Genomic DNA, 26,602 nt, shown 5'->3' with positions numbered 1-26,602 from the left:
CTGGGTGGCACAGTTAAGCATCTGCCTCTGGCTCAGGTCCTGATCTCAGGGTCCAGAGATCCAGTTCCGCCTCAGGCTCCTTGCTCAGTGGGGAGCCTGCATCTCCCTCTCCCTCTGCCCCCTTCTTGCTCATGCTTTCTCTCTCAAATAAATACATCTTTAAAAAAATTAGCTGAAAATACTAGTTGACAAACATGATGAATAACCTTAAATGTAAGACTGAGAAAAATGGCAATGAGCACCAACTCCATCTAAATAAAGTTCAATGAGTAAAAAATATACTAACAATATGAAGTTCCAAAGTTCACCATGGAGAGGAAAAGCAGATAAAGTGAGGGTGGATTATGAGGAGAAGCTAGTCTTCTAATATAGGGGGAGTCAAAGTATACTTTTCTCTTTCAGACCGACAAACCAGAAAAATTTTTTTAAAATTTAGATTTACATTTGAATTCATTTAAACTATAAATTAGTAGACTTAAAAACAAGATGCATAAATTCCAACTAAATGAGATAAAAGCAACAAATACATTACAAAGTAAAACCTAGAAAACACCAACAGATAACTGGATAAACAAAATGTGATATACAGGGGCAGCCCCGGTGGCGCAGCGGTTTGGTGCTGCCTGCAGCCTGGGGTGTGATCCTGGAGACCCGGGATCAAGTCCCACATCCAGCTCCCTGCATGGAGCCTGCTTCTCCCTCTGCCTGTGTCTCTGCCCCTCTCTCTCTGTGTCTATGAATAAATAAATAAAATCTTTTTTAAAAATGTGATATACAGCTGTTTCTTGACAACACAGATTAGAATCTGCATTGTATGCCAGTTTTTTGATACAGCACAGTATTTTCCTTATGATTTTCTTAGTAACATTTTATCATAAGAATACAATCTATAACATATATAACATGTAATTATGAGTTAACTATTGTTTATATTGTTTTTGTTTTTTTTTTAATTTTTATTTATTTATTTATTTAAAATTTTTTATTTATTTATGATAGTCACACAGAGAGAGAGAGAGAGAGGCAGAGACACAGGCAGAGGGAGAAGCAGGCTCCATGCACCGGGAGCCCGACGTGGGATTCGATCCCCGGTCTCCAGGATCGCGCCCTGGGCCAAAGACAGGCGCTAAACTGCTGCGCCACCCAGGGATCCCCTAATTTTTACTTATTTATGATAGTCACAGAGAGAGAAAGAGAGGCAGAGACACAGGCAGAGGGAGAAGCAGGCTCCATGCACCAGGAGCCCGATGTGGGATTCGATCCCAGGTCTCCAGGATCGCGCCCTGGGCCAAAGGCAGGCGCCAAACCGCTGCGCCACCCAGGGATCCCTATTGTTTATATTGTTGATAAGGCTTCTGGTCAACAGTAGGCTATTAATTAAATTCTGGGGTGAAAGAGTCAAAAGTAAACACAGATTTTTGTGTGTGCAGGGGTTGACACCCCTAAACCCTGCATTGTTCAAGAGTCAAGTGTATATATACATTGGAGTATTATTTATTCAGCCTTAAAAAAATAATGAAGTACTAATACATGCTATATAGCAAGGATGGAAACATTATATACTATATGAAAGAAGCTAAACACAAAAAGACAAATATTTTATGATTCCACTTACATGAATCATCTAGAATAGGCAAACTCATAAGAGACACAAAGAGGTTACTAGGGGTTGGGAGTAAGGAGGAAGGGAGAGTTAGTTTTTAATGAGTATAGAGGTTCAGTTGGGGACAATGAAAAAATGGTGGGGATGGGTGTACAGCAATGTAGATGTACTTAATGCTAAAGAATTGTATACTTAAAACTGCTTAAGATGATAATTTTATCTATTTTACAATTAAAGCAGCAGCAATTAATCATTCAAAAACAGAAAACATTATATAAAATGATAGAAACACACCCTACAGAATTTATTATGACAATAAATAAATGTTTAAAGCATTCACTTTGAAATAGAACAAAAATAAACTATAGGGACACCTGGGTGGCTCAGTTAGTTAAGCATCCGACTCTTGGTTTTGGCTCGGGTCATGATCTCAGGGTTGTGGTATCAAGCCCAGCATTGGGCTCCACGCTCAGTGAGTTGGCTAGGGACTCTCTGCTTCTTTCTCTGCCCTTCCCCCTGCTTGTGTGTGTGTGTGTGTGTGTGTGTGCGCGCGTGTGCGCACTCTCTCATTCTCTCAAATAAATAAAGTCTTAAAAGAACCCATGTAATTAAAATAAGACAAAATGGCATGGACAAAGTTGGATAATTCATTGAAAAAAGAAATTCAGTACAGACAGGAATTTAAGTAAAATACAAGACTCAGTAAAGTATGATGATTACTGGAGTCCCTGGATGGCTCAGTTCGTTAAGCGTCCACCTTCAGCTCAGGTCACGATCCCAAGGTCTGGGGTCAAGCCCTGCATCCAACTCCCTGCTCAGCGAGGAGCCTGTCTGTCTCCCTCTACACCTTCCCCCCACTCATGCTCCCTCTCTAATAAATAAATAAAATCTTTAAAAAAGTATGATTTTTATTAAGTATAATCAATAATGAAGATCTTTAGTAGCAGTAGAGAACTTATACATGCATCAAATAATACTGCATCAGAATATATGATAAAAATTATTAGAGTTGAGAGAATGAGAGACAAGCCACAGACTGGGAAAAATACCTGCAAAATATCCCAAAATATACAAAGAACTCTTAAAACTCAGCAGTATAAACATTAAGAACCCAACTGAAAAATGTGCATAACTTCTAAAATGATACCTCTCCAAAAAGGATACACAGATGGAAAAGATGCTCAACATCAATCATTAGAGCACTACAAATCAAAACAATGAGATACCACTACATATCAGAATAGCTAAAATCCAAAACACTAACATCAAATGCTCACGATAACGCTGAGCAACAGGAACCCTCACCCACAGGTGATGGGGAAAGCAAAATGGTATAGTCACTTTGAAAGACATTTTAGAGGTTTCTTATAAAACTAAATATACTCTTACCATAATCCAGCAATTATGCTCCTTGGTGAGTAACTTATATCCATACAAAAACAAAACACAAATGTTTATAGTAATTTTATTTATACTTGACAAAAGTGAAAGCTACCAAGATGTCCTTCAGCAAGTGAATGAATAAACAAACTGCAGTACATCTGGTCAATGGAATATATTATTCATTGCCATCAAAAGATACGTAAGAAAATGCATATTGCAAGTTGAAAAGATTACATGCTTTATAATTCCAATTACAGAACATTCTGGAAAAGGCAATACTATGGAGACAGTAAAAGCACTAGTGGCTGCCAGGAATTAGGGAGAAGGGAGGGATGAATATGTGGAACACAGGGGATATTTAGGGCTGGGAAACTGTTTTGTATGATACTGTAATGATGGATACATGTCAATATCCACCACTGATATTGAATGTGCAATATCAAGAGTGAACCCTAAACTATGGACTTTGGTTGATAATGATGTGTCAGTGTTGGCTTATCAATTAAAACAAATTACCACATATGAAGAGATGCTGATGGTGGGGGAAGGGATACAGAAGTATGGGGGAGCTTGGGTAATTAGAGACTCCGTACTTTTTACTCAATTTTGCTGTGAACCTAAAATTGCTGTATGAAGTCTATTAATTAAAAAGTTAAAAATCACCAGACATAAAAGAAACTGACACTCAACCAACATATACTTACTGCATACCCATAAGCAAAGAGAGAAACAAGAAAATGAAAGGAATCAAATAACTTCAGATAAAAGTGCTATGAAGACAGACACAAGCAGACAGACACAGAAGGGCAAGAAGTCAGATACCAGAGGTAGGTGGAGGCTATTTCAGATGACTGATCAGGGAAGACCCCTTCAAAACAATGATGTATGATGACAATATTCAGGCAGAAGAAACAAAAATGTAAAGGTCTCAATGTGAGAACAAGCTCTTAGAAACAATGCTACCTTCTTAATATTTGACAAATTAAGATTTAAAAATTAATGAAGGGGATCCCTGGGTGGCGCAGCGGTTTAGCGCCTGCCTTTGGCCCAGGGCGCAATCCTGGAGACCCGGGATCGAGTCCCACGTCGGCTCCTGGTGCATGGAGCCTGCTTCTCCCTCTCTGCCTATGTCTCTGCCTCTCTCTCTCTCTCTGTGTGTGTGTGACTATCATAAATAAATAAAAATAAAAATAAAAATAAAAAAATAAAAAATAAATAAAATAAAAATTAATGAAGACTGGGTGCCTGGGTGGCTCAGTCAGTAAAGCCTCTTGACTCTTGATTTCAGCTCAGGATTATTAGATCTAGTCCTGAGTGGGGCTCCATGCTGAGTGTGGAGTATACTTGAGACTCTCGCTCTCTTCTCCCTCTACCCCATCTCCTGCTCACAAGTGTGCTCTCTCTCTAAAATAGATAAAATCTTAAAAAAAAAAACAAACAGTAAATTTGAAAGATAGTTTAAAAGACTATAGTCATTGACAACAATGGAAAAAAATAGAGCAAATAGAATTGTCCTAAATACCTCAAGTCAAAGAGGAAATCAAACTAGAACTACCAACTATTTGGAAAGTAATTAATATAAGAACATGATTCATGTAAATTATAGAATGCAGCCAAAACTGTACTCAGAGGCAAATTAAGAGTATTAATGTTTTGAGATGCCTGGGAGGCTCAAAGGTTGAGTGTCTGCCTTTGGCTTGGGGCATGATCCTGGAGTCCTGGGATTGAGTCCCACGTTGGGCTCCCTGCATGGAGCCTGCTTCTCCCTCTGCCTATGTCTCTGCCTCTCTCTCTGCATCTCTCATGAATAAATAAATAAAATCTTTAAAAAAAATGAGTATTAATGTTTTCGTTACTAAAAAAAAAGAAAAAAAAGGAACTAAGAATTTGAGTTAGAAAAAAATTAACAGGGGAGCCCGGGTGGCTCAGTAGGTTAAATGTTCGACTCTTGATTTTGGCTAAGGTCATGATTTCAGGCTTGTGAGATTAAGCCCTACATCAGGCTCCACACTGTGTATGGAAACTGCTTAAAATTATCTCCCTCTCCCACCTCATCCCCCAGTGCTCCCCCCCAAAATAACTAACTAACTAACTAACTAACTAAATAAATAAATAAATCAAGCAAGCAAGCCAGCCAGCCAGCCAGCCTAATCCCCCTCCCAAAAGAAAAGATGAAGAAAAGCAAAATAAAGCACAAAGTAGAAATCAGGGAATCAGAAAACCAACAAAATAAATCTAAAAGTGGGTTTGAAAACAACTATGCAGATGAACATTTGGCAAATCAAATCAAGAAAAATAACAAAATCACTAATAAAAGGTGGAAATAAACACCACAGATTTTAATGATATAATATTTTAAATAAGATTTTTATTTATTTGAGAGAGAGCATATGCAAGAGAGAGCATGAGAGAGCACAAGCAGGGGGCAGTGGCAGAGGGAAAGGGAGAAGCAGGCTCCCCGCTGAGCAGGGAGACCAATGCTAGACTTGATCCCAGGACGCTGGGATCATGACCTAAACCCATGGCAGACGCTTAACCAACTGAGCCACATGGGTGCCCTTAATAATAAAATATTACATACATTCATGTAACAAATTTAAAAATATTTTAAAAAATTTCTGGAAAGGGTCGCCTGGATGGCTCAGCAGTTAAGCCTCTGTCTTCGGCTCAGGTCCTGACCCCAAGATTCGAGATCAAGTTCCACACCAGGCTCCTTGCAGGGAACCTGCTTCTCCCTCTGCTTGTGTCTCTGCTTCCTTCTTTCTCTCTCTGTCTCTCTCATGAATAAATAAATAAAATCTTTAAGTGTAAATTATCAAAACTGATTCATAAAATAGTAAGGATTCCTCAAGTTTCTACAGAAGTAACCACAGAAGTTACCATATGGCCTGTACACTCCTATTAAAGTTCTGAGATTTTTTTTTCCTACTCTTTAAATAAATTCTGTATACTTGAGTGACGTGAGTGGAGTTTTGGTTCCTGCTAATATGTGCCTTAAGGTAACTTTGGCTATTAGAAAATTTATTAATATATACCCTTAGTAGTAGTTAAAAGAAGAAAAACCTTATCACTTAAAGGAGTGTTATAAAAACATTTCATAAAATTCTGAAGCCATTCTTATTTTTTGTAAAGTCAGAAGAGAATTTCTCTCTAAAAAATGTCTAAAACCAACAGCTGCCATTATCCTTATTTGTAAAAATATTAGAGATATTCTAAGATAATTATCACCTCTCTTACTGAACCATGTCTTAGAAATTCTGGCCAATGTAATAAAGTCCTAAAATAGAAATAAATATTGTGACTATTGGAAAGGAAGGAAAGGTTCCTATATTTGCAGACAAGACAATGAACCCGGAAAACAAAAGTAAATAAAATTTTATTGAAGACCGGTAAAATAATAAAAATATTGAACACAAATATCTAGTTACGTCTGTGTAATTATCAGAAATAAATTAACTAAAACAAAATTATCATTTAAACAAGAAATGCAACTTAAATTATATTTTTTACTTGCCTAACAATAAAGAAATTTTATTAAACTCATTAAAAGTGATGGCTGTTTCATTGAGGATAGCAATAAAATGGGATACACACTGCTGGTGATGATAAACGGCAAACTTTTCTGAAGGATAATTTAAGACTGTTAAATGCTTCTATCTTTTCATTCAGCAATTCCACATCTATGAAAATATTCTAAGATAACGATCCGGGATGAATAGAAAACTATTCATTATAGCATTATTTTTATATGAAATATTGGAAATAAGTTGCACATTCAGCAATAGGAAAAGAGCAAATATGACACAGCTGTACAATGAAATGTTAGGCAAATATTAAAAAATTATTTTAAGAGAATTTTTAAGAACAAGGGAAACTTTCAAGATTTACCAAGATAACAAATTATACAGAACATGATTCCAATTTTATAAAAGTAAACTATGTACACACACATACATATAAAGAAGAAAAAGTACTGGCAGGAAAGCATACCAAAATATCAACAGTTATCCATACATAATGGATTATGGGGTTAAAAAAAAAAAAAAGGCAACTTTATTCTTTTCAAGTACTTAATCAGGAAGGTGAAAAAAGTTCAGGAAGAAGTTACAATAGAGATACTTTATCAAACATCTAGTTCTACTTCCACTATTTTTTGTGCCAATGTAACTTGTCTTCCTTTAATAATTTGCTCTTTAGAGCACCTGAAATTTTGTTTAAATGCTTTACCCACACCTCTTCTCGCTCAGTGTTTATTATATAACAATTTTATTTCATTTATAAGCTTATAAATCACTAAATAATCTCAAAATTAAGAACAGTAATTAAAAGTTTAGAAGTTGAAAAAATACCTTAAAATACACCTTATTCTCCCTCTCCCAACCCTGTATGGAGCCCAAAGCGGCTCTTGAACTCAAGACCCTGATATCGAGACCTGAACCAAGATCAAGAGTTGGATGCTTAACCAACTAAGTCACCCAGGTGTCCCAAAATATACCTTTTCTTATGAAATCCATACAAGGCCAAAATAAAACCTTCTAGCTTTCCAGAACCTATTAAACATTCACATGGAAAAATATCATTAATATAATAGCTTGACCAGAAAGATGTGAGGAAGAACTCACTAGTGTGAGTTAAAAGTGCTCTGCATGCATGTGTATGTATGTGTATCACTTTTAACCAACATTAGTGAGTTTCCTTGCACCTCTCTCTTTGATTAGTTTGAACTGGCAAAAATTGAGGAACAACTCTCATTTCCAGATTAATAACTCTTATTTTCAGCACACTGCAAATAAGGATCATGGATTAACATGCTAAGAAAATATAAAAGAAGAATATCTATATCATAGTGGATATCAAAAAAGACTCCCAAAGAGAGCTACACTCAAAGGCAGAAATTTGAAGGATGAGGATAAAATCAGTGGATGACAAGCGATAGGAGTTAAGGCGGGGGCTCCTTTTTCCTTTTCAGATGTGATGCTGACAATAAAGCCATTATAATATTACTCCCTGAATCTCTACCATCGATTTTTTTCACAGCAACTGAAGCCTTCTAAAATTTTTTCTATACCCATGTTTGTTTGTTTTTTAAGATTTTATTTATGAGAGACACAGAGAGAGAGGCAGAGACATAGGAAGAGGGAGGAGAGAAGCAGGCTCCATGCAGGGAGCTCGATAAGGGACTCGATCACCCGATGACTCCCAGGATCACACACCTTGAGCCAAAGGCAGATGCTCAACCACTGAGCCACCCAGGCGTCCCTCTATACCCATATTTCATTTTGGTAGCCAAGCTATATTGTTAAAACTCATATCTGCACCCACCATGCACACGCACAAATCTCAGAAGGATTAAGGTTAAAATACATTATTATTTTACCTCTACACCCAACATGGGGCTTGAACTCATAATCCTGAGATCAAGAGTCACATGCTCCTCCTATTGAGACAGCGAGGTGCCCCAATACAGTAATTATTAAGACTGTTTTTTGATAAAGGTGAAATGGGAAAGATCTTCATAAAGAGAAGGCTCTCATGTATGAAGAGCTTCTACAATTTGATAAGGAAGTACAGATTGATAGAGACAGCTGGACAGCAATTTGGTATACATCGAGACTTAAAATGCACATTTCAGAATCCGTTTTAGGGAAATACTTGTATACGTATGCATGTGCACAAAGATATAAGGAAGTTCAGTAAGGCTTCAGTTTTACTTGCTCAAAATTGAGAATACAGACTGTCTCTGACTTAAGGTTTGACTTAGTTTTTTGACTTTACGAAGGTGTGAAAGTGAAGTTTCTGCATTCAGTGGGAACCGTAGTTTGAATTTTGCTCTTTTCTAGAGCTAGCAATATGCAGTACCAGACTATCTTGTGACACAAAGCAGTGGCAGTAAGCCCGACAGCTCCCAGTCACGTGATCAAGACGGTAAAAAACGGATACACTTAAAACCACTCTACTTTTCACTTTCAGTACATTATTCAATAAAGTACATGAGATATTCAACACTTTAATATAATATAGGCATTGTTAAGAGGGTTCTGCTGAACTGGAGGCTAACCTAAGTATTCTGAGCACTTTTAAGGTAGGCTAGGTAAGTGGTAATGCTTCGACTTAATGCCATTTCAACTTAATAATGGATTTGTCAGGACATAACTCCCTTATAAGTTGGTGAAGATCTGTACATTAGTCTCGTCTTCCCATGGTTTCTCTTTCTGTAGTTTCAGTTACCAGCAGTCAACTGCCATCCTGGATTCTACTTCTGAGGTATCGTCAGAAGGTCAATAGTAAGCTACTGATATATCACACTGCCTCCATCATTCACCTCACTTCATCTCATCATGTAGGCATTTTATCATCTCACATAATCACAAGAAATGTGAGTACAGTCTAATGGATATTTTGAGATCAACCGCATTCACATAACTTTAATTATAGCATATTGTTATAACTGTTCTATTTTATTATCACTTATTGTTGTTAATCTCTTACTGTGCCTAATTTATAAACTAAACCTTATCACAGGTATGTACATGTAGGAAAAAATACAGTATATATGGGCTTCAGTCTATCTGAGGCATCAAGTATCCACTGGAGGTCTTGGAACATACTCCCTGTGAATAAGGGGGGATTACTCCAACATAAATAACCATGAATAATTAAAGTACAATGGGCTATATCATAACGGTTAAAAAGATGAAGTGCAACTATATGTATTGAAATAGAAAAGAATATGTAATAATCAGATCTTTTATTTTTAAAAATTGGTTAAAACCACACACACAGTGCTTATTTTGAATTGCATTAAGACAACAAAATTGTTAACAGAGGGAACCTCTAAGGAATGGTTCTAGAAAGTGAGGAAAGGGCAATTTTCACTTTTTTGTTCTAAATAATTGAGTTGCTTGAACCTTTTATAAGCATGTGCTACCTTGGGATTTAAAAATAAGGAAAAAAATTTTAGTCTGTTACCTCCTAGAGCTGAGGCAAAAGTGATTTTCATCCTGTTTCTTAATAATCTTCACTACTTTCCAATTTTTCTATGAGAGATATGCATACTATTTTTTTAAAGATTTTATTTATTTATTCATGAGACACAGAGAGAGAGGCAGGCACACAGACAGAGGGAGAAGCAGGCTCCCTGCAGGAGCCCGATGCGGGACTTGATCCCAGGATCCTGGTATCACAACCTGACCCAAAGGCAGACAGATGCTCAACCACTGAGCCACCCAGGTGTCCCTGCATATTTTTTAAAATTTGAAAAACTTGCATTTTATATCAGGGGCAAAACTTTTTTCCCCTGAAAAATAATTTTTAATTTAACAGTTATGGTCTCAGAAAATTGGTCCTGAGATTCCAACCTCTCCAGAAAGCACTGTTTTTTTCTTATATACATTTTTATTGAAGCTCAATTGCCAACATATAACACCCAGTGCTCATTCCAGAAAGCATTCTTAAATCTAAGTTTGGGAGCACAATATTTGCTACAGAAGCAATGAAGGGGCACCTGGGTGGTTTAGTGGTTGAGTGTCTACCTTCAGCTCTCTTGGTGATCACGGGGTCCTGGGATCAAGTCCCACATCCGGCTCCTCACAGGGAGCCTGCTTCTCCCTCTGCCTGTGTCTCTGCCTCTCTATGTGTGTCTCATGAATAAATAAATAAAGCTTGGGGGGTGAAAAAAAAAGGAGCAATTAAGTATAAAATCTACTTTAGAATGGAATAGTAACTAAGCACTGCATTTGCAAAAAAATTTACCTGCATTATCTCATTTGTTTTTAAATAGCCCCATGAAATTTGTATATTATTATTATTATTATTATTATCATTATTATCAATCCCCCTTTAACAGAAGAAAACCAAGTCTTGAAAAGAGTACATGTCTTACCCAGGGTCAAGTAGAGAGTAATGATTAAAACCCAGGTCTCCAGCACCTAACCATTTGAGACACAAGGAATGGTAAGTACTATTGTACCTCGGAGATAATAATAGGCTAGAACTCTGAAATCCTACATGAATGTTCAGAAGGACTATCCTTAAGTAGGTTAGTGATCCTAAAATGAAGAACTAGTGAAAATTCTGATCACAGAAGGAAACAATCAGTATTTTCTTCAGGGCAAGGGGGGCTATTTTTCCTTCTTTTTCTGTTTCTACCCAGGTACAAGGATACAAGTGACAACTCAGATTTGTAAGTAACTTACCCACCTTCTGACTAGTCTGGAATTAGCCCTCTAACTAACTGGAAGGGCCTTTGAAAACAAACTGATCAGAATCCTGAAGCCTTAAAGCACTGAACAGGGCTTAGTTTCAAGCATAAATGAAAAGGAGAAATTTCAATAAGTCAAAGAAACTTTATACTCGAATAGCAGAATAATCGATATTGACAGAAGAAACATAGGAAGGATTTTAAAGTGCCTACTTACTTTATTTGAACAAGTTCTCTTTATTAAAAAGTATAATCGAAAGTTTATCCTTAGCTACCTGAGCCAGTTCTACTTTTTTTTTTTTTTTTAAAGTATAATTAAGAAGAAATACACACCACTGTTAACCATGCCTATTTGGAAAACTGCCTATCATAAAGATCAGAGAACCACAGGAACCCCTATTCATTTGTTTAGCAGATACACCCCCAGTACAAACTTATTGTTCCTTTATGATTTGGGGTTTGCAAGGTTAGTATTAAGTGTCACAAAGTCCAAAAGAATAACTCTCTTTTTGAATAATGGTAAACCAGGAATCAAATCCCTATGTGAAGAGGAATATCCAGTAACTCTTCCTTGGTAAAAGTACCACCCCCTTGTTGAAGAACCGGCAAAGAAACTGACATCAACAGACCGAATTTCACACTCCAACATTTCCATACCTTAGCCCCTGTGGCCCACAACACCTCTCAAGTTAAGGAGAAAGGACACCGTCAAATGCTAACAGTATTACATACAGCTCAGTACTCAGTCACTTAGGGAAAGTTGGGAGGATCCAGTGAAAACAAAATACCCTGAATGTAGATCAACCTCTTTACCAAACCCTGAAGTGGGCTTAGGGTCTACATATATCACAGCTCAAAAACATTTTAAGGTTCGTTTTTCATACGGGAAGTCCGTATTCTTGGCTAAGTGATAGCTAGAAAGGCCTAAAAGCCAAAGATGAAAGAGCTGCCTCAAATCAAGACCCCATATTAACAGAACACGAACAAAGCTTTCAAATTCATAGGTCTACGCGTATATAGATTTTCCGCATATACATAAAAGTCATTTAGAAGTTACGGACGCCTGGGTGGCTCAGCGGTTGAGCGTCACCAGCCTTTGGCTCGGGGCGTGATCCCGGGGTCCTGGGATCGAGTCCCGTATGGGGCTCTTTGCGTGGAGCCTGCTTCTCCTTCTGCCTTTCTCTCTCTCTCTGTCATGAATAAATAAAAAATCTTTAATTAAAAAAAAAAAAAAGAAGTTAAGTGCGTGTTTTAGAAATGCCACAGAGCTTCTGGCAAAGTCGACAAGTTCTAACCTGCTTTAAGAATCACTTCTCAGGGCAGCCCCGGGTGGCTTGGCGCTTTAGCGCCGCCTTCAGCCCAGGGCGTGACCCCGGGGTCCTGGGATCGGGTCCCACGTCGGGCTCCCTGCGTGGAGCCTGCTTCTCCCTCAGCGTTTGTCTCTGCCCCTCTCTGTGTGTCTCTCATGAATAAATAAGTAAAATCTTACCAAAAAAAAAATGACTACTCACTGCCTTCACCCCAATCTAATTTCACCGAACGTAATTCTTCCGGGTGACCCCACGAAAACAAAACGCCCGAGCAGATCCTCGTACACCTCCATATCCTGCCTCCTTCTAAGGGCGGAAGAGCCCGACAGAGCAGGGGAAGAAACGTGACGCGCACAACCTCGGCCCAAAACACGGCTCGCCGGGGTCTAATTTTAGGCCCAACCGTTCCGATGCGTCTTCGCCAAAGAGGCTAAAAAGAAAACGAGTGCAGGTAACGCGCGGAGGGGAGGGAGCAGCCACACGGCCGGGAGCGGGCAGGACCTACGCAGGCGGAAAGCGACGGCGCGGCGGGCGGGCGGCCGGGAGCGGCGGGCTGAAGCGAAGGCGCGAGGAGGGCGCAGCCCCGCGCCGCCCGCCGCGGGGGCGACTGCAGCTGAGGGACGCGGTCAAAAGGTCGCGCCCGCCGACGGCCCCGCGGCCACGTCGCGGGTGCGTGCCGTTGTCCTGAGGGAAGCCAGGCGCGGGGAAGGGCCAACCTTGCCCCAGATTACCGGGAGCCGCGGAGGATCCGGAGGCCCGGGGTGCGGCGAGGCCTCACGCGCTCCGACAACGAGGCGTCCCCACCGACGCGCGCGCCGAGGCCCGGAACCCCGAGACCTGACGGGGACGCTGAGGTGCGCGGCGGCGGGAGGGCGCCCGCGAGCGGGCAGGGCCGGCGCCAGAGGAGCCGGGCCGGGCCGCGCCTGCCGCCGAGCGAAGCCGCCCTCGGGAGCAGACAATGAGCCGCCGCCCCAGGCCCGCGGCTCCGGCGCGCAGGTGGCGGCCGCCGGCGGGCCGCGGAGGACGGGGAGCGCGCCCCGGCCGCCCTGCACTTACCCGGGCGCCGAGAGGTCCCCGCCCCAGCGAGGCGCCGCGTCCGAACTCCCGGCGGGCTCCGGAGCCGCCCCGGACAAGCGCCGGCGCGGGGCGGGCGGGAGGCCAGGCGGCCAGGAGCGCGGCCGCGGCGAGCGTAGGCCGGGCGGCAGCCGAACCCCCGGGCGCCGGGCGGGGAGGCTGAGAGCCTTCGGCAATGGCGACGGGCCGGGCCGGAGGGGAAGCGGAACAGCCGCCGCCGCCGCGCGTGGCCAGCCTGGGGGAGGGCGCCGGCGGGGGGCGGGCGGGCGGGGCGGGGGCGGGGCCAGGACACCGCCCCTCGCCGGCCGGGGGCTCGCGCGGGGGCTGCCGGGAGTTGTAGTTTGGACGCGCAGCCCGCCCGCCTCGCTTTCCCTCGCGCTCGTTTTTTCTTCTTGGCGGCGGAGGGCGGTGTTCTTTAAATTGAAAAAGAGAATCAGCCCCTCATTTAATTTAGCGTTGTCTCCATTCAGGTCTGCGCCAAAGACGCTGACCCACACGCTGCTATGTGAATCTGTTTCAGGACTCTTATTTCTGGAAATTCATCCCTTATCCATTTTGCATTTTATTTACAAGCTTTTACTATGTTTTGCTGCTAAAATCCCACCTCCTTGAAAATTAAGGCCTTCATTTTTTTTTTTTTTAAGAATTTATTTATTCATGACAGACACAGAGAGAGGCAGAGACACAGGCAGAGGGAGAAGCAGGCTCCATGCAGGGAGCCCGACGTGGGACTCGATCCGGGGACTCCAGGACCACGCCCTGGGCCGAAAGCAGCGCCAAACCAGCTGAGCCACCCGGGCTGCCCGGCCTTCATGTTTTATCGAACATGTTTATTTAATCATGTTCATTAATGTATTCACTAATTCTACAAACACTTGAGCATCTAAAATGTATGATATTCAGGCATCAAGGATACAGGGTGAACATGAGTCACTTTGCCTTTGTAGAGCTTAGAAATATGCAAGCACAATAATTAAACTAATGATATCTGGTATGAGAAGATAACTGGGGAGATTATTTTGGATTGGGAGGCCAGAGAAAGAATCTTTAGGGAGGCAACATTTAAGCTGAGAACAGGAGAGAGACAAGAGACACTCCTAGGAGATACCATTACAGACAGAAGGAAGAAAAGGGCTTGCTTGCTATGATCAGTTAAGACGAACTGTGCAGCTTGAGCTCGGTGCAAGAGTAGTGTACTGTGAAAAAACACTAGAGTAGACAAGATTCAGGTCAAGGAGGATCTTCAATGCCATGCTAACGAGTTTGGACTATTACAGCGTTTCAAGCAGGAAAGTGAAGTTATCTGACATCAATAGATTGCTTGGTGGGAAATGTAGTATACAGATGCAAGAATAGAAGGGAAATGAACTAGAAAGGCAGTAGTCATGACTGATACTAAGGAGATAGTGGACATGGAGAAAGGTAGCTAGATTGTGCTTATCTATAGATGTAGAATAAAAACCCAGTTGATGCAGAGAGAAAGGAATCAAAGACTAACATGGCACATTACTAATTAGATAACCTGAAAAGCAGTCCCATTACTAAACACACTGAAATACTGGATAAAATAGAACATCCTTTCAAAAGTCAAAACTATAAGCTCTCAAGAAAGAGAGAAAGAAGAGAACGAAGAGGAAGGAAGGAAGGAAGGAGAGAAAGAAAAAAAGAAAGAAAAAGAAAAGAAAAAAGAAAAGAAAAGAAGAAAGAAAAGAAAAAGACCAACCTCTGATAGTCTTGCAAATTTCACACTCAACCCAAAGAGGCAGCATGAAACCTGAATGGTAAGCAGGATAATGAAGCTATGGTTGTGCTGAGGGTATGTACCTATCTTAGAAATTCCTGTGATTTTATTGGCTGCACGGAAGATAGGGCCTTGGGCCTATTCAAGGCTGGGAAACCCATAGGGCTATACCCTCCTAGACGGGGGATAAAGAAAAATCCCCTGTACTAGCCCAGGGAGACAACCAAACATTAGTCTGTTTTAGTCTAGACTTGGCATGGAGAGGGAAACAATGTCCCTTTAGAATTCATAACCACAAGCTTTCACCCACATGGGTTTTAAAGTTCAAATTTATAGTACCTACACTTTCCAGGAAACCTCAAGGCAAGAAAGTGGTCTTAGGCTGGTAGTACTTGGTGGCCTGGAGGAAACAAATACAAATCCTCCCTGCACAGGTTCACTCAACCCAGGACTAAAAGGATTTCCAAAAGTAAACAGGATTTCAAAATCTAAATATAAGCATTCAAAATGTAATTATAGTATACCTGAGGAAATAAGTCACCATGAATGAATCAATACAAATCACAACCAAATTAATGAAGTTTGTGAACTTTAGATAATGGAATTATCAGCTATAGAATATAAAATAGGTTGATTAAATGATTAAACAAAATACAGGAGTAAGAAACAAGATACTGCTTTTAAAAAATGACCACGCAGCTTGCAGAAGTAACCAAGTAGAACTTTTACAAAGAATTTAATCATTGCAACCAAAGCCAATGTTTGAGTTAAACACACATTGAAGAGAGAATTAGTAAACTGGATGACATATGTAAAGAAATTATTGAGAGCAGCCCAGAGACAAAAGAAACATGAAAGAAAGATCAAGAGACATGGGGATAGATTGTGAAGGTCTACCATATACCTAGCAAAAACACAGAAAAGAGAGAAAACAAGAGAGACAGTATATGATAAGATGATGGCATGAATTTTCCAGAATTGAATAAAGACAAGAGCCTTCAGATTCAGGAAGCAAAGTGAAGCTCAACCAGGATAAGTAAAAGTAATCTTTTCAAACACAATAATGTGAAACTGCAAAATACCATAGATAAAGCAACTAGAAAGAAAAGATATACCCTACAAAGAAACAACAGATTTCCAAAGATTTCTTAACTGCAACAATGGGTGCCAGCTGACAATGGAAAACTATTTTCAAAGTACCAAGATTTAAAAAAAGAGACCTACTAAAGGAACTCATTAAAAAGATATACTTCAGGAGGAGACTGAGTCCAGAATTAAGGTCTGAGATGTAAGAAATCAGATAAATAGCTAAGCCTACCCATCCTATCACTGGTTAGGACAATCTTGAAGAGCATACCTAATCCATATTATCTCAGTCTCTCACAGCCTACCAAACCCTGTATTTAACTACCTGCCAGTAGCATATTTTGTAAGTCTGGAGGATAATGGAGATAGGTGTTGGTCACTTCACCCAAATATATCTCCATATTTAAGCACCAATTATCAAAATACAGATGAGTACCTGAAAGAGTATCTCATATAGACAGTCCTTAAATTCATTATATTCTGAAATCATTAGAGCCACAATAGATCCTTCCAGTTCCCAAGCTATATATGTACCATATTCCATTAGATCTAACTAAATAATCTAAATTCCTGGTATAATGGCTTAGATACACACACACACACACTGCTCCAACATCACCCTTAATTGAGGTAACCTATGTCTCTGTTATGTTTATAAAAAAAATAATAACCTAATACTTTAAGAAAAATACACTATAAAAATTCAACAGATACTGGAACAAAATGACCAAGAAGACAGTATCCATTTTCTTGGCTTTAAACAAAAAAAGCAAAAAAAATTTTTTTAATTAAATTATAAATAAATAAATAAATAAACAAACAAACAAAAAAAGCCATACACAGAATTACAAAACTGATTTTATTTTATTTTTTTTTTAATTTTTTTAAATTTTTATTTATTTATGATAGTCACACACAGAGAGAGAGAGAGAGGGGCAGAGGCACAGGCAGAGGGAGAAGCAGGCTCCATGCACCGGGAGCCCGACGTGGGATTCGATCCGGGGTCTCCAGGATCGCGCCCTGGGCCAAAGGCAGGCGCCAAACCGCTGCGCCACCCAGGGATCCCGACAAAACTGATTTTAAAAACACAGTGCTTGGGGTGCCTGGGTGGCTCATTCATAAAGTGTCTGCCTTCAGCTCAGTTCATGATCCTGGGGTTCTGGACTTAAGCCCTGGGTTGGGCTCCCTGCTCAAACGGGGGAGCCTGCTTCTTCTCCCTCTACCCCTCCCCCTCACTCATGCACACGTGCTCTCTCTCAAATACATAAATAAAATCTTTTTTAAAAATTAAAAATACAGTGCTAGGGGTGCCTGGCTGGCTCAGTTGGTAGAGCAGGCGACTCTTGATGTTAGGGTCATGAGTTCAAGCTCACATTGGGCACAGAGCTTACTTAAAAAAAAAAATAAAGTGCTTACTCATTTTTTAAGTATCCAAAGAAGATAATAATAGAGTTCAAAACCAGAAATGTTCTATCAAATGTGATGTCAAAAAACAAGTGATGTCATCTGCAACCACTTATTAGTACTCTTCATTCACTTTTCACATTTTTATTACACTTCTGAATACCTGTATAAATGAGTAAATGGCTGAATCATGTTACAAGACACCATCTCAAGTATTAACTTGAAAACTTGTTTAAATACTGATGAAACTTGGTTCCAATATGCAAAAGAAAAATATATATATACATCTATATATATATATACACTCTGCCCTCTCCCCACAATATACTCTTAGGAGGTACCATGATCATGATCCCGTCTATTCATACTTTAATATGCTGCCTATTGATGTTACTGAATTTTATTATTTTTTTAAAGATTTATTTATTTATTCATGAGAGACATGCAGACAGGCAGAGACAGAGGCAGACAGAGAAGCATGCTCCCTGCAGGAACCAGACATTGAACTCGATCCCAGAACTCCAGGTTCAAGCCCTGAGCCCAAGGCAGCCGCTCAAACTCCACCCAGGCGTCCCATGATGTTATTGAATTGTAAATGACATATAATTTCATTTCAGTGCCACTAATATTAATCCCATCGTGAAAGAAATGCTTGTAAAAAAAAAAAAACACCATAGAATTCTCTTATAAGAAAATATTAAACAAGTATAAAACTAGACTGGGCTTGAAATTTTAGTCATCTCTAATATTTGTTTTATGGCATTTGATTGCCTTTTTCAATTTTTAACTTCTTAAACACACCTTCAAAATGAACTGTTATGACTAGTCAAGTCATTCATGTCAAATTATAAATGATTTATTCTCATAAAAATATCAGAATGTTTTAGAAAATTAAGCAGTGCTACCATATATACATGTGTATCATTCTATTACTCTATGAAACAAACATTGCCAATATGCCCTGGTTAATGGCTTCTATTTTATTTTATTTTTTTTTATAAATTTTTATTTATTTATTATAGTCACAGAGAGAGAGAGAGAGGCAGAGACACAGGCAGAGGGAGAGAAGCAGGCTCCATGCACCGGGAGCCCGACGTGGGATTCGATCCCGGGTCTCCAGGATCGCGCCCTGGGCCAAAGGCAGGCGCCAAACCGCTGCGCCACCCAGGGATCCCTAATGGCTTCTATTTTAGAACATGCTTGTCCTGAATGCATTGCTCTAAATAAGCAAGACATGCTTGCCTTTTTATTTTTTTCAAGATTTTATTTTTATTTTTTTAAGATTTTATTTATTTATTCATAGACACAGAGAGAGAGGCAGAGACACAGGCAGAGGGAGAAGCAGGCTCCATGCAGGGAGCCCGACGTGGGACTGGATCCGGGGTCTCCAGGATCACACTCCGGGCTGCAGGCGGCACCAAACCACTGTGCCACCGGGGCTGCCCCAATAATTTCTTAGCTTTTCTACTTTACTTTCTTTACACTCTGGATGAGTAACTTTAATATTCTCATACAATTAATGTTTAAATAAACTGATTCATCCAAAATATTTTATTTATTTATAATGATTTTCTCAATTTTTAGTTGAAATTAAAATGTTTCTATTCATAAAATGAGAGTAATTGTCTCTAATACATACTCATTTTCATAACCGAAATTAAGATAAAATCACTTCTCACAAAATAAATATTTATTTAACAAAATTAAGTTTCCTCTATTGGCACTTGCTTGAAGATTATCAAAGGTTTCTACCATAGAGGACTAACTTTTGGAATTGGTTTAAAATCGGTCCAAAATTTCCTCTAGGAGACAGAATTTTAGCCATAGATAAAGACAAAAATAATGACATAAATCTAAAAGAACACTTCTAATCACAAGTAAACAGGTCTTATTTAGATTTATGGAAAGAAAAAAAAAAAGATTTATGGAAAGCATTTAACTCCATAAAACTTATAGGGAAAAATGGCCATATTTGAAAACAGCCAAAAGGATCAAAGTAGAACACAGGATGGTAATAAGCAGAGTCACAGAACATACTAAAGAGGTATGTATAGTCAGTCCCACTGGAACCTGTAGAGTCACATTCTTAAATACCTAGAGAAAAAGAGAGAGAGATGTTAAGAGACATTTAAAATGCATGCCCTGAGGTGAGACCACTATTTCTTTGATTTTTAATTTTTTTCTTTTACTATCTTTCACCCAATGCTACACCAGACCCAAGGCTACACCACATGTAAATTATTGTTTGAGTGATTCTTTTAGATTTTTTTTATTCTTTTAGATTCAATATTTCATTTAATGTAACAATCAGACTTAATTCCCACAATAATCCTTAAATTCTCATTAGTTTAGACTTTTTTTTTTTTTTACTTTCTACCAGATGCTGGCTATCTCCCATTGTCACCTCTGTAATCAATATGAACATTTACTTCCTTTTACTATATTTCATATTAGAATACAGAGTTCTTTCTCAGTTAAAGTTCTAAAGGAAGAACATTAAAACAACAACAAAGCTAAGGTATCCATTCACTCCTGTTTTGCTGTTTCTCTCTCCAAAATAGCTTTTAAAAGCCTGTTATTCACAAATTACAGAACTGAATGTGTCTTTTTTTTTTAATTTTTTTTAAATTTTATTTATTTATGATAGGCACACAGTGAGAGAGAGAGAAGCAGAGACATAGGCAGAGGGAGAAGCAGGCTCCATGCACCGGGAGCCCGACGTGGGATTCGATCCCAGGTCTCCAGGATCGCGCCCCGGGCCAAAGGCAGGCGCCAAACCACTGCGCCACCCAGGGATCCCCTGAATGTGTCTTTTACTGTTAAAACATCAAAGTTGTTGTCGGCCTGCCCAGCAATACAAGTTCTCCTATGTTCAACTTAGTCTCTATTTTCCCTTGGTTTTGAAAATAAAGGGGTCAATTAGAAACTCTAGAAAATTTTATGGTTTAAAATAGGTTTTTAAAAACATTAAAATTTAGGTAACTTAGGAATGCTTTTATTTTTGGTTCCTTTTTATAAATATCTGGAGTATAATTTTACATCCAAAACAAATTTTATCAACATAATCTGTAACAAAACCTGAAATTCATCTTTCAAAAAAATAGTGTCTTAAACCAACAAGCCTTAGTGTAGATCACTACTTTAGTAATGGTCATGTAGTTTTCTGGTATATATATATAAATAAGAAATGTTAACACACACACATACTTCAAAGGGCTTAATTATGACCTCTTATTTCAAGTTACATAGTCTAAAAGACAAATGAATTCAGAATGTTTTAATAAGGTAATTGCTTATTTTGTTGTAATGCACACTACCAGTATATTAATAAATCATAAATACTAATTATACTCTTCACTCAAATAAGAAAATCACATGTTAATCTCCAGATGTATTTTAGAGTTTGAAAAAAGATTTGGGTTCTATTTGGTAATGGAAATCTACTCAAAAACAACTTTACATTGCAAAAGATATTAGCACAGTCATACGTCATACCAATTGTCATTTCTCAGAGTTCCCCACTGCAAAATAGCAGTGGTTTGTAGTGAGCCTTTAGCTTAAGTACTTGTTTTCTAGGCTAGCTGGTAGACAGACTTCAAAACAACACCAAGAAAAATATTATATCCCCAATAGCACGTATGAGCAAATCTGCTTTATGTTTATCTGACAGGCTGTCTGTTGGTTTCATTAACATTTTAAATGTATTTGACTTTTGTTGCAGACTCAATTTGATTCCTTATAAAAGTAAATTGTAAAAATTATGACACTGATTATGCTATTCAATCAAAGAAAGGAGGCCTTAGAATTAGGGACAAAGAGAAACAGACATTAAAACTATCAGTTAAAATGCAGCTCAAAAAAGAGGAAGGAAAGGACAGATAAAGGAGAGAAAGAAAAGAGATGGCTGCATAAGATTTGCCACTCTGAAGAGAGCAAAGACAACCATGTTAACTAAAGAAGGTAAATAGAAAACTGTACACTCCTTAGACAAAGCCAATGTTAATGAAGTAAGAATACTTACCTAATTTATTAACTGAAAACAGGGCTGGAGATCGAAAGTATAAAAATGGCCGGCCACAACCTGGATTTAGATATATAAATAGCAATACAACTATGTAGAAACTTTATCACAGTTGTATTACTACTACTTGGGAGTCTTTATTTTCCTTTTCTCACTTGTTCTGTTCAATATAATGAAGTCAACTAATTTATTTTGTTTTAAAATTAATAAATAGTTCTAAATAAAGCTGTATTAATGAAGTAGAACCAAGAATGAAATTGGACCACTTTCTTACACTACACATAAAAATTAACCCAAAATGGATTAAAGACCTAAATGTGAGACATGAAACCATCAAACTCCTGGAAGAAAACATAGGCAGTAATTTATTTGACATCAACCATCGAAACATTTTTCTAGATAATGTAAAACCTGGACAAACCAGTGTTTTTCATTGCCACCCCTTTAAAAAGCGTATTAGCTATACTAAGGCTCTAGACCAATGAGGCATGAATTAATCCTAAAGCTCCAGTCCCCAAATTAAATGACTCTATGATTCTCTAGAAATGAGGAACCACTGTTGCCATTAGTAGTAAAGGAACAACATTAAAAACAAATAGAACACAACTTTCAAAGGTAGAATATAAAATGCTAATCCCTTAAATGTGGAAGAAACATTGTGAGTTTTAAATAATGCAGTATGATCGAAAAACAACATAAAATATTAACTTACAGATTTATATTTCATATTGTTCCACTGGCAGATATCCTTATTCTTCAAAGTACAAGGAGCTGCTACTTGTGACTGAGCCCAGCATTTCAAAATTGGCAATTCTGAGAAAAAGTGGTAGATCATCATATCAGAAAACCTGTATCTGGACTAGATGCTGGATGAGTCTTTCGTGTTGAGATATAAGTAATCACTTTGCTACACAATGTACGTGACCTGAATCCATCCATCACATGCTGTTTTATTTCAGCAGCCTGTTATAAGTGGATGCCTAAGAAATTACAAACTACCAAGATTGTGCAGAAGTTAAGCATGACTTCTTAACAAATCCCATTTAGTAGGAGCTACTTTTTAAAAATGTTAACTTAAACTTTTTTTAAAGTTTAACATATATTCAGAAAAATGAACATATCCTAAGCACACAAATAAAAAATTTCCAGACTAAACAGATCCATATAAAGAACATTCAGACCAAAACAAACAATATCAGAACCGCAGAGGCTCTCTCAAGAGAGGACACTTTTTTTTAAAAGATTTTATTTATTTATTCATGAGAGACAGAGAGAGGCAAAGACATAGGCAGAGGGAGAAGCAGGCTCCATGCAGGGAGCCTGATGTAGGACTCGATCCCAGGACCCCAGGGATCATACCCTGAGCGGAAGGCAGATGCTCAATCTGCTGAGACACCCAGGCGTCCCAAGAAGGCACTTTTTCAAACTTTATTTAGAGTAATTAAACAAAAGAAAACTAGGTTGGATGAGCGAATCTAACAAAATTGAACATTTTACATTTTTTCATCATGAAATGTATGATGGCAGCAAAGTATGATTAAAAACTTCCTATCTCCCAGTATTTAGTGCTACTGATTTGTGAATATTCTAATCAACCCAAATTTGGAGATACAAAGAACCGAAATCTGAAAGGGGCTTCTTAAAGTCTTGATTCTAGGAGGAGTGAAAATGGGGAAGCATAGTTTTTTTTTTTTTTTTTTAATTTACTCAAATGCACACATAAAAACAGAACAATTACATCCGAAACCAAAAACTCATGGCCAACATTTATAACCAAATTAGGTGTTAAAGTATCCCCTCAAACACAAAAATCTATGCAAGTGGAGACAAAAACATCATCAGCTGCAAGTCCTGCAATTCAGCATGAAGACAGAAAGCAGCACAGGGGCAGAGGATCAATGGTCAAAAAAAAAAGAAACACACCATTGTATGTGTGGTCATAAAAGAACACAGCACCACCTAGTTTTGTCAAAAAGATCAGAGCTGAATCCGATCACACCTCTGGAGCCAGCAGCCAATTTCCAGGAAATATAGATGAACAGCACAAGTAAAATCACCAAAACTCCAACTATGAGAAACTAGATAGGTCAAATGACCCAGGTTTCTAGACAGGTGAATTTAAAAAAACAAAGGGTAAGAGGAGGAAACCTATAAATTAACAAACAATGGAAATACACTTCTTTAAATGGGGAAGACGAAGCTTTACTAAGAATGCCCACTTGGGTGAAAAAAGTATAAAGAAACATAAATAAGTGATTAAAAGTCAGGATGTGGGTTAGTCTTAAAGAAAAGGAAGAGGTTATGATTTAGACAGGACACACAGAACTGCAGCTAGGGTGAATGGCAAAGTTCTATTTCTTTACCTGGGTGGGAGTTACAAGGGTATTTACCTTATAATAATTTACTAAACTATATGTGAAGTTTTTTTCTTTATGGTTTATTTTACAATCAAAAAGTTAAAAAAGAAAGAAAAAAAAAAACTTGCATTTGTCATCCCTGTCCTGGACTTCAGACTTGCCACCATACCTATATTTTTATTTTGAACTCTCAGAAAAGACTTGCAACCCTCACCTTGGTCACAATACATCAATAAATCAGGGTTATTGACCACAATAAAGGTTTCCCCATCTTTACTATGTGGCCGATGATAGCGGTAGTGCACAGGCAAAAAAGCTTGGAAACAGTCAATGCACTGTGAATCTTGTCTGGCGTAAATTAGAACTTCAGATTCCTTGGACAAATAATTGGGAGCTTCTATATTAAAATCTTCCGAAACCATCACAGCCTGTCAAAAAGAAAAGAGATATTAATCCAGAAGAAGAAATGAATGGGGAAGATTAATAAACAAAAGAAGACTGCTATACAAATGAACAGAAATGTCAAACTGACTATCCTTACAAATAATTTGTTTCATTCTATCCTCAATTTTAAATAGAAAACACAAGATGTGATCTGTGTTTATTAAAAGTTTGTTTACTGGGGATCCCTGGGTGGCTCAGCGGTTTGGCGCCTGCCTTTGGCCCAGGGCGCGATCCTGGAGACCCGGGATCGAATCCCACATTAGGCTCCCTGCATGGAGCCTGCTTCTCCCTCTGCCTGTGTCTCTGCCTCTCTCTCTCTCTCTCTCTCTCTCTCTCTCTGTGACTATCATAAATAAATAAAAATTTTAAAAAATAAATAAAAGTTTACTAAAAGTAAACTGAGAAAATTGTACCCTAGAATATGAAATTTTTCCATAATAAAAATTATGTATTTGTAATATTCTTATCAACTTTTGTTTAGGTAACAAAACAGGTACTATGAAAAGAGAAATTCTGTGAATATAGAGCATTATTTAATAAATATGAAAACTATGACAAAAACAGTTAACCTAGTATTAGTTTGCAATGATTGGTATCATTCTGGTAATTTCCTGTTCTTCAGAGAAGCAGGCAAGATGGCAGTGAGTAAGACAGCACTGTGGTCAGGAAGTCAAAGCAAAGGTCAGCACTCTTCCTCTATTAGGTATAAAAAGTTTATAGAAAAATAATAAATGGTTCTTTGCAAAATTAATAGGGTAAAGACCATTTTAAAATAGGTATTCTATGGGGTGCCTGGGTGGGTCAGTTGGTTGGTTAAGCATCTACCTTTGGCTTAGGTCATGATCCCAGGATCCTGGGATTGAACCTCACATGGGGTTCCCTGCTCAGTGGGGAGCCTGCTTCCCCCTCTCCCTCTCCTCTGCCACTCTCTCTCAATAAAAATAAATAAAAATAAATAAAATAAAATAAAAAAGGTATTCTATGGGCACCTGGGTAGCTCAGTTGGTTAAGTAACTAACTGCTTTTGGCTCAAAGTCATGATCCCAAAGTCCTGGGATTGAGCCTGTGTTGAGCTCCTTGCTCAACAGGGAGTCTGCTTCTCCTTCTCCCTCTGTCCCTCCCTGCTGCTTGCTTTTGCTCATGCACGCTCTCTCTCAAATGAATAAAAAAAATCTTGTTTAAAAAATGGGTATTCTACACTAAAAGTAAAAAATGCATATACAGCAGAAATTAGTCCTAAATTATAATGTGTGTATATATTATATTTATATATCATTCACACATATTTATGTATAAACACACAAAGGCACATGCACACTCATATGTATTTACACACACAATATATAGGCACTATATCATCTATGTGTGCGTACGTGTGTGTGTACAGAGGTATACATACACAATCTGTCTCTAGATTCTCTATGTGAAACCCGACATAGCTCCAAGAAAAAATAAGAATTAACTTCTTCCCATAATGCCAAACATTTCAATTCTCCTGTGATACCAAGTGATGTATTTTTTCACATGTTTTTCCTTCTCTATTAATCAAAGGAATAGAAATATTCATTGGCAAGGGCCATAAAAAATTCATTTGCAAAACCCAAGGAGTTATATAACCTTATGAGTCATAATAAACTTTAAAGGTGATCAAATTAAACCACTGTCCCAATGAGGGCATTGTTTAAGGATCCAGTTACTGCTAGAATACTGTCAATGACTAAGAGGGAGGTTATTACTTTGAGTCATATCATTTTATCTACTGTTAAAAGGTTATTCCTTTTTCCTTTTTTTAAGATTTATTTATCTGAGAGAAAGAACAAGAATGGTGGGGGAGGGGCAGAGGGAAAGGAATAAAGTCCCAAACATTCCTGGTGCTGAATATGGAGCCCAATGCAGGGCATAATCCCACATCCTGGAGATTATAACCTAAGTGGACACCAAGAGTCAAAGGCTCAACCAAATGCACCACCCAGGCATTC

General features: G+C 38.6%; 3 protein-coding genes across 5 annotated transcripts in view; 1 reads left to right on the top strand and 2 right to left on the bottom strand.

Moving 5' to 3' along the window:
• Positions 1–13,830, bottom strand: part of PAK2 (p21 (RAC1) activated kinase 2) — an 89,337-nt gene extending 75,507 nt beyond the window's left edge. The window contains exon 1 of one of the 3 annotated variants that reach the window (XM_072725926.1): positions 13,553–13,830. The gene's annotated coding sequence lies outside the window, so the exon portion shown is untranslated. Of the gene's footprint in view, positions 1–12,697; positions 13,125–13,227; positions 13,345–13,552 lie in introns of those variants that run through there. The other 2 variants (XM_072725928.1, XM_072725933.1) reach the window with 2 other exon arrangements.
• Positions 12,821–26,602, top strand: part of CEP19 (centrosomal protein 19) — a 47,229-nt gene continuing 33,447 nt past the window's right edge. The window contains exon 1 of the mRNA XM_072725962.1: positions 12,821–12,947. The gene's annotated coding sequence lies outside the window, so the exon portion shown is untranslated. The remainder of the gene's footprint in view (positions 12,948–26,602) is intronic.
• PIGX (phosphatidylinositol glycan anchor biosynthesis class X) overlaps positions 19,045–26,602 on the bottom strand; it is a 37,460-nt gene continuing 29,902 nt past the window's right edge. Inside the window, exons 6-8 of the mRNA XM_072748568.1 lie at positions 24,394–24,607; positions 22,535–22,635; positions 19,045–19,895 (exon numbers count right to left, since the gene is read on the bottom strand). Of these exons, the coding sequence (XP_072604669.1) occupies positions 19,752–19,895; positions 22,535–22,635; positions 24,394–24,607 (459 nt within the window). The 3' untranslated portion in view covers positions 19,045–19,751. The remainder of the gene's footprint in view (positions 19,896–22,534; positions 22,636–24,393; positions 24,608–26,602) is intronic.

The sequence above is a fragment of the Vulpes vulpes genome, chromosome 1, assembly GCF_048418805.1.
Source record: "Vulpes vulpes isolate BD-2025 chromosome 1, VulVul3, whole genome shotgun sequence".
Classification (NCBI taxonomy): domain Eukaryota; kingdom Metazoa; phylum Chordata; class Mammalia; order Carnivora; family Canidae; genus Vulpes; species Vulpes vulpes.
Note: the sequence above shows the minus strand (reverse complement) of the source record. Positions and strands in the feature narration are given on the sequence as shown.